Source organism: Acromyrmex echinatior, chromosome 6 (assembly GCF_024713525.1).
Source record: "Acromyrmex echinatior isolate Ae372 chromosome 6, ASM2471352v2, whole genome shotgun sequence".
NCBI classification, from domain to species: Eukaryota; Metazoa; Arthropoda; class Insecta; order Hymenoptera; family Formicidae; genus Acromyrmex; species Acromyrmex echinatior.
The window spans coordinates 9,575,341-9,584,169 of NC_141857.1; the positions used below are offsets into that span (position 1 = coordinate 9,575,341).

At 32.5% G+C, this 8,829-nt stretch overlaps 1 protein-coding gene across 3 annotated transcripts; it reads left to right on the forward strand.

Moving 5' to 3' along the window:
* Positions 1-678: 678 nt before the first annotated feature.
* On the forward strand, positions 679-5,959 carry Tfb1 (transcription factor B1). 3 transcript variants are annotated; one of them, XM_011063425.2, is made up of 8 exons: positions 679-1,045; positions 1,674-1,876; positions 2,091-2,292; positions 2,388-2,544; positions 2,627-3,166; positions 3,259-3,586; positions 3,790-3,965; positions 4,062-5,959. In XM_011063425.2, exons 1-8 carry the CDS (start codon positions 915-917, stop codon positions 4,182-4,184), a joined length of 1,860 nt encoding a protein of 619 aa, XP_011061727.1. In that variant the 5' UTR covers positions 679-914; the 3' UTR covers positions 4,185-5,959. The 3 variants fall into 3 exon arrangements, with proteins under 3 accessions (XP_011061727.1, XP_011061728.1, XP_087263587.1); XM_011063426.2 differs by having other exon boundaries at positions 919-1,051; XM_087407461.1 differs by lacking the exon at positions 679-1,045 and adding an exon at positions 1,058-1,468.
* Positions 5,960-8,829: the final 2,870 nt, after the last annotated feature.

Here is an 8,829-nt window from a genome sequence, read left to right on the forward strand (position 1 = left end):
CTGTGAAATAAAGAACTCTGATTGATTGATTTTCTTATGCCTCATGTTTTATGCGTTATATAAGAGTCTGTGCTCCTCGCTTTAAGATATATTCACACAACTTGCATAGTCGCATAAATGTATACATAACGAAAATTATCCAATCACATTTTACGTGCAACTTTGTAAGAGAAATGCAATTGGATAATTGTTTTTATGCATATGTTATGCGCGGCTATGTAAGTTTGTGTAGATATACCATAAAGCGGAGAACACAGAGCCTTGCATAACGCATAATATATGAAGCATAAGAAATTGAATCAACTAGGGTTCTTTATTTATTATTCATGAAAAGGAAGGAAACGAAGGACTTTGATTGGTACATTTTCCTATGCATTACGTGTTATGCGTTATGCAAGAGTCTGATGCTCCCCGCTTAATAGGCTTTTTATAACAAACCATAAGTAATAAATCAGAAGTCAGAAACTAGAAACCAATCACAGTCGAATATTGAGAAGAATAATATTGACTATGATTGGTCAATTTTTAGCTTCTGACTTCTGGTTTATTACTAATAGCTTATTGTAGAAAGCCTCTAAGATTTCAGCTTATCAGATATCAGTTACACCAGAAAACACGGTTTCTGATACGTTGAAATCTTAATATTTATTCCTATTCTTAATATTTCCTCCATTGTGCGCAGGGTCTTACATTCGAAAAATTTTGGATAAATTTCTGCTAGCGGATTTTGCTGTCACCGTGGATTTTTGCTGATAAATACGCAAAATTATTCATTTTCTGCGTGTGTGCAGTTTACACGATGGATACGAGATAATGAATGATAGATAAATGTGTCTAGTACAGGAAGCGGTGACGACTTGAGCCGTCACTTAAGTAACCTAGTGCTGTCAGTCGCCACAGATCGGCACAGGTCGATGTCGATAGTATTGTCGTCTGTCCGTGGCCGCGCTTGCGATGCGTCTACTGTCGTGGTGTGTTTCTGCACATGGCCGTGCCGCTTGGCGGATCTTTACGTTGTTCCGTGGCATTCGGCAATCCGCCACTGGTAAACGTGCGTTTTTATAACGAATTGTGCTCGCTGTTAACGGGAAACACGCGTTTCTCTTACTGAAATGTGTGGAAAGCTGATTTTCGTAACGCGAAAGATACTCGGTCGATGGGAAATGCACGACTATTTATCTTTCACGCTCACTGTTAACTTGCATGGGTTCTTATCATAGACATCGTTTGGTATTTGACGCACCGCGATGCAAATTGCTATTTTCTCGGAACGATTTCTCGTCGCGATCATTACTCTTCTGTAATGTATTTTTTTTCCAAAGATATTCAAAGTGATTATACAGAGGCATCGAGTACAATCGTCACGCGATATTCAAGGACATGAAAATATCTCGAATTCTATGGAACACAACACGTCTCACGTTTTCTATTCTACAACTTTACAAGAATTTTTTTTATCACACACAATGTAAATTAGTGATACTTTCTCTGTTTCCACAATGATTATTCTTATCAGTCAATCTTGTACAAAAAAATTATTTTTTGTTCAGTATATTTATGAGCAGTAACAATTTTTTTCTAAGATAAAATTTTATGAATAATGAGTATAATTTGTTCCGTTAAAATAATACATATATCTATGTATATTATTCTTAATAGGATATAATTTTTAGGATTGTATTTACTGTTTTTAAAAGAATTGTATTACGCTTCACATCCACCATGACTACATCCTCCGAAGATGTCCTGATGCAAGTGAGTCAAGTGCGTTATAAAAAAGGAGATGGTACCTTATATGTAATGAACGAACGAATAGCATGGATGCTTGATAACAGAGATACTGTTTCTGTCAGTCATAAATATGCTGATATTAAATGTAAGACTTTAAGAAGTTGTGTACAAATATAACAGATTGATGTAATTGGTTCAATAATGTGTTAGCTTATATATATGTATACACACATACACACACATACACACACATATACATATGTGTATGTATGTTTATTCATATATGTTATTGTGAAATAATATATATAAATTATAAACTGATCAATAAACAAATAAAATTATTGAGTTCTTCTTTGTAGTACAAAAAATATCACCAGAGGGAAAATCAAAAATACAACTACAAGTAGTGTTACATGATAGCACATCATCTACATTTCATTTTGTAAATAAAAATGGACAAGAAGCACAAATTAAAGATCGCGACGATGTAAAAGAGTTATTGCAACAATTACTACCAAAATTTAAACGGAAAGTTAACAAGGAGCTAGAAGAAAAAAATAAGTAAGGTTAATTTAATTTAAGTTAATATTTGTGAAGAGTACTTCATGAATAATTGATGAGACAATTTGTTTACAAATACATTTCTTTTTTTTTAGAACTCTTCAAGAACATCCTATGTTGCTTCAATTATATCGTGATCTAGTAATTACGCAAGTTATATCATCGGAAGAATTTTGGTCACAACATGCTGCAGAGTATACACAAGCTAAAAAGATACAACGTCAAGAGATAGGTGTCAATAGTGCTTTCCTGGTAATACTGCTTCCTTTTATAAAAATGTTAGATTTTTGCTCAACATATAAATTCTAAATAACGGATTAATCGAATTTTTTAGGCAGATATCAAGCCACAAACTGATGGTTGCAATGGATTAAAATACAATTTAACTGTCGATGTGATAGAATGTATATTTAAGACTTATCCAGCTGTTAAAAGAAAACATCAAGAAAATGTGCCTCATAAAATGTCAGAGTCGGATTTCTGGACAAAATTCTTTCAATCACATTATTTTCACAGAGACCGTATCAATACTGGGACCAAGGATCTTTTTACCGAATGTGCCAAAATAGATGATCAAGAACTTAAGAAAGATCTTCAAACTGGGATAAATGATCCTTTGGTAGATATTACTTCCTTTGAAGATCAAACACTAGATGAAAATTATGGAAGTGGTTGTAGTAAAGCAGATAAAACATCTGGAAATATAGTACATCAAAATATGATCAAGAGATTTAATCAACATAGCATAATGGTTATGAAAGCTAGCACTGCCAAACAGTTGATACAAACCAATCAACCACAATTAAATGGATCTACACCATCTGCAAGTAAAATAGCAAACAACGAACCAGATGATGAACCAAAGACTAAAAAAGTACAACTTTCCATTCCATTTGATGCATATATAATTTATGTTTGGTAGGATTGAGGATGATTTATTTAACCTTTTTAAATACATTTTTACAGCGTAGAATACAAGAGAAGATAACTTATGATGATCTTGATAAGAGCTGTGACATAAATACAAATAATGGAGCACCATTAAATCTGATGCATGTAGATAGATATTTGCATGGACCTATACCAGACTGCGGAAGTACAGAACCAACTTCGGAAGAATTGTTCATTACATTAAATCACTTAAAAAAAGAAGCTTCTGGATGGTTATCCGGTAGTACATTACCGCGACAAACAGCTACTTCTTTAGTTAGTCCAGCTGCGGCAGTATCAGCTTTAGGTGAATTAACACCTGGTGGATCTTTAATGAAAGGTTTCCGAGAAGAAAGTCTTGGACGTAAGAATATATTCTTCATATTATAAATGACATAGTATATATAATTCACTTGTCTTAGCACCAAGGCACTACCGTGTCTCCAGATATTCAGTAAATTATTATTAGTGACTTTACATTCTTTAGTCAATGTGAAATAATTTACATATATATAGATATAAATACATAAGTATAGGTAAATAATTATGTAAATATACATATTATAGAGTTAATACCGAAAGATTTAGAGAAGGAATTACGTAACGTCTATGTGTGTATATGTGAGTTGTTGAGACACTTTTGGCGAAGTTTTCCTCCGACAACACCACAGCTTGAAGAAAAAGCAATCAGAATGCACGAAGCTTTACATAGATTTCATTCCGCTAAACTAAAACCCTTTGAAGTAAGTAAATGTTTATTTCACATATACAAATAAGCAGCATTTATTCATTTATACAAAATTCATTATTTTATAATATATAAATTTCATTTCTCCCAGGATCGTGTGCAAAGAGAATTCTCTGCGGTTAGTCAACACTTGACGAGTCATCTTAATCAATTGTTAACTACCGCATATAGGAAGTTCGCGGTATGGCAACAGCGAAAAATGCAAATGAGGTAGCCCTTCATTAAGGTCCCCGTAAAACAGTAACGTAAATAAAGCAGCAATATTGGTCACATATTGCATTTCTTAATGTTACCGTAATTAGATATTAACGTCGATGTATTTTACAAGAAAAAAACCAAAGCTAAGCCGGGTCTATGTATCCAGGTGCTATCACATACTATTTATTTATTTTTTTTAACGCGATTATAACTTTTTTAAATTTCGTTTTTTAAACTCCAAATCCAATCACAATCGATAATACGTTGATTTGCTTATAAGAAATACAATTTTCAGCTTATTTATTTATTTTTATAACAAATACATTTAAAAATTGCACAGACATTCTAAAAATATCTTACATTCTGGAAAATATGTGTTTATAAATTTATGTAAGAAAATTATATAGTTGCATACAGTTATCTATCATCTATAATATGCGACTGTTTTAGTTCAACTTGTGAGAGAGATGGGCGATTACAAGTATTGTATGATATCAAAGTAACTGTGATACCGCCACTGTACAATCAAGTTTGTTAAAAGTTAGTTAATTTGTTTTGATAATACCTTCGTGATTACAATTTGTATCGATTGTATTTTATTGATTTATATACAATACTTTGTTACTATTTATTTATTATTTGATTTCTGCTTACTTCCATATAATATGCGAAGGTTGAAACGATCCTTTTTGCAGTTGCGATTGAATCAATACGTTTAAATTTAAATCTCTAAATGTCTCAACGAAGTTATAGATTTCCTATCATTTATTCTATTAAGGACACAGTGGCATTGGTATACTTTATGATATCTGCGATATACTCAACTAAGTGTCTTAATTGTTGAATCCTATTTTTCTCTCGTGCTACTAGGTATGGCGATCTGTGAGTTTTCGTAAACTACTTGGTCTTTACTGTAGCAATAAAATTTAGCAGTTTTAAGAATATAAGTACCTATGTTTCTCAATTGATTAATGCTATTATAATTATTATTTAAGGGCCAGCAATAACGCCACGACGAGAAAACTCATTTACACTTTATATCTGCGGTGCAGATACATGTCTGTATTCCACCATATATTTAGCCTTGTAGAAAAAATATTTTGTCATGAAACTCGTTTTTTATTTATATTTTACGAAACTATGAAGCCTCCTAAAGAGCCGAATTTTGAAATTTTATTCTTAAAGATAGTATAATAAATAAAATCATCTGTTTGTTACTCACTTGGTAGGGATATAATTGCGAGGTACCATATTTTGTCTCATAGAAGCTATCTCGTCACGATTTTTTTTTCGGCTTCTTTTTTTATAAAGCTGCAAAGGTGCATACAGAGCTAAATTTTGCAATTTAAGTAGTTTAAACATAATAAATAAAATTTGCACCTCAACTGCATTATAATGCAAATCAAGTGAAATATTGAATTTTTATTGTATTCTTTTTCCGAAAAAAAAGCTCTGTATGCGACTTCAGCTGATTTTCCTGATTGTAAATATCGTAATTATATTGTGATTTTCTCAATATTATAGCTATAATTTAGGATGAAAGAAATTTGTTTTCGACAGAGATCTCCACCATGACTCCTGCCGCCCTAAGAGTCGGTTGTTCCATCTTCGAATAAACTACATGTAACTTATCTACTGGATAAACAAAAGAGTGAGAGCGTAAGAGAGTAAGACAGTAAGATAGTGAGCTGAAATTTAACGAAAGATGGAACAACTCAGTCTAAGTAGTAAAATATATTCTTACATTATGATTATAATAAATATTATTGTGATGACGAATTTTCAATATCACACCTGGATCTTCTCTTTTACCCTAATCTTTCATTTTTAATACATATATTTCTCCCGTATTTTAAAAGTGATATTAAAAAAAATGTAATTTTCAAGTTATTACTACAGTATATACACAGTAGCGTAACTTCAGATTTCAGTGGGCGCAAAATTGAACTGCACATGCGTAAATTAAGGAGGTAACCAATCACGTAACTGACTTTCTATTTCTCTATAGCGTTTTTTTTTTAATGCCATTACAATGTTACGCAAGTCAGGTGCAAATTCACGCAGCGAGAAAATCACCGCGATTAAAGGTCACGTGATCATTCGCTGTTCACTAGCGAGTAATCGCTGTTCGCTGAAATTTTTCGGCTTTTAACGAATATTCGTGAATATTCAACATAAGTTACAAATCTGGTGACACTAGTAGTGTCTCGGCGCTAATCTACATAAACGGCTATGCAAAGATATTTATATGCAAGATGGAAATAATAAATGTAATTAAAGAAGAAAAATAAGTAAATAAAAAATAAAAGTATATTTTCAATTTAATTAGGACATCGCATATGTTCGCATTATATAAAATTACGATTATATCCTATAAATATAAATCTATAAAATAAAAAAAAATCTATATAAATCTATAAAATACAAACACGGTCAATTGAAATATAGCTGCAACTGCAGCTGCTTTCCTTCTTCGTGCATTTATTTGGTAGTAAAAATATACTGACATATAATTTAATAACCATTATATTTGTTAGTTATACCAAGTAATCTAGTTTATAACTGACTTTCTCTATTTAAAATAATAAAAAAAAATTTTATTTCCAATTTATTCAGTACTTATTAAATATTGGGTCATCTAAAAAGTATCCGCGGTTTTTTGTCACTAGATGTGTGTTGACGGTCATATATCTAGTGACAAAGTACCGCGGATACTTTTTAGATGACCCAATATATAACATTTAAGAGCACTTTTAAGCACAATGCAAAGGCAACAACGATAGAAATAGCGATAGCGATAGGAACAGAGGAATCCAACATATGGGAATGCATATGTCAATGCATATAGGACTATGTGCTTATGTGCATTGACGTATGGGCTGCGGTCGATTTGGACGCTTTCAACGCTTTTCAGTACTTCTATTCTTATTTTACGTGTAATGAACGATAAAGAATAATGATTACAAGCGCTTAAAGCGCATGAGCGTCCAAATCGACCACAGCCATGCATTTCCATATGTAGGATTCCTCTGTTTCTATTGCTATCCCTAGCAAACAAGAATGGATTGAAATGAATTGAAATGGATTCAAATTTTCAGAAATATTGATTCACGAATATTAAAATGAATGGTTTTTAATCTTGAATGCATTTTTATTCATTTATAGGAATTGCATGGAGTATATCTCTATGCCTTTCAATCTAAAAATAATATTAGCTTTTTATGTGCATTGTGAATACTCTGTTCAATTAAAAATTTTAAATAAGAAATGCAGTTTTTCAATCCAATTACATCCAATTGAATCTAATCGAATCCAATTGAATCCAATTAAATCCAAAAAAAGTATTCGCTATTTAAAATACGCATTTGGATAGGAAAAAATTTCAATCCATTTTAATCCATTCATTTACTGGATCGCTATTGCTATTGATATTTCTATCGTTGTTGCCTTCGCATTGTGTTTAGGGCTTAAACGGGGAGCACAGACATAACGCATAACACGTAATGCATAAGAAAATCAAAGAAATACCAATCAAAGTCCTTCGTTTCTTTCCATGAAAAAGAACTCTGATTGGTTGGATTTCTTATGTTTTATATGTTGTGCATTATGTAAGAGTTTGTGCTCCCCGCTATAAAGCTTATAACGAAATATAAAAAGTATTGTATTATTGACCTCTGTTAGGACTAACAGTGTTCCACAAACTTGCATAGCCGCATAATCATATGAATAAAAAATATTATCCAATCACATTTTACGTGCGTCGTTATAGGAGAAATGCAATTGGATAATTTTGTTTATGCATACGCGGCTATGAAAGTTGTATGGATATATCCTTAAGCGGGGAGCACAGACTTTAGCATAACGCATAACACACACATAAGACATAAGAAATCCAACCAATCAGAGTTCTTTATTTCATGGAAAGAAAGGAAACGAAGGACTTTGATTGGTACATTTTCTTATGCATTACGTGTTATGCAAGAGTCTGCTTCATGCTTTATACGCACACTTATGGCTCCGACGCACATATTTGTCGCGCGCGACACGATATCCGATAAGAGTATATCTTTAGAATGAGAACATCGTTAAAGTTGTACACTTATTGGATATCGCGTGTCGTGTGCGACGAACATCGCGCTGTGTCGGAGGCATTAATCGGGTTTAATATCCGTAGTTATGAAATTAGCCAATCATAGCTGTTCTTCCGACGAATGGAACGACTGTGATTGGCTTTCATAATTACAGATATTATAATATTAAACTCGATTAAAAGTGCCATGTAAATGTACTCATTAGCCTAGTTTCCATCGAGGATTCAAACCGGTTACATAACATTTTTCTGAAAAACTAGACTGGAAAATGTTGGTACTAACAAAAACTCCTAAGCAACATGATTTTAATTTGTACGGATTAGTAACAACATTGAAGTAGTAAGTCCATAAGAGTCTAAGCACAAAAATTGTCGTAACACTTACTCAAACTTAAATTGTAGACGTAAGTAAATTGCAAGCCAAGAAACGGCAATAAATCGTACGTCATACGCCAAAGCTTGTGCATTACTTTGACAATTCTTGTGCTCAGATCTTAATGACTCCTGCACATTGGATGCGGAAACGCTTGTCGCACGGCAAAATGAGACGCCTAACCAATGAACATATTAG

What these genes read in the sequence shown, in the direction of transcription:
- Tfb1 (XM_011063425.2), top strand. Translation starts at nt 915, where the DNA reads ATGTCGATAGTATTGTCGTCTGTCCGTGGCCGCGCTTGCGATGCGTCT. An exon ending in TAAATATGCTGATATTAAAT is followed by an intron (nt 1,877 to 2,090) that starts GTAAGACTTTAA and finishes TCTTCTTTGTAG; the next exon opens with TACAAAAAATATCACCAGAG. An exon ending in ATGAACCAAAGACTAAAAAA is followed by an intron (nt 3,167 to 3,258) that starts GTACAACTTTCC and finishes ACATTTTTACAG; the next exon opens with CGTAGAATACAAGAGAAGAT.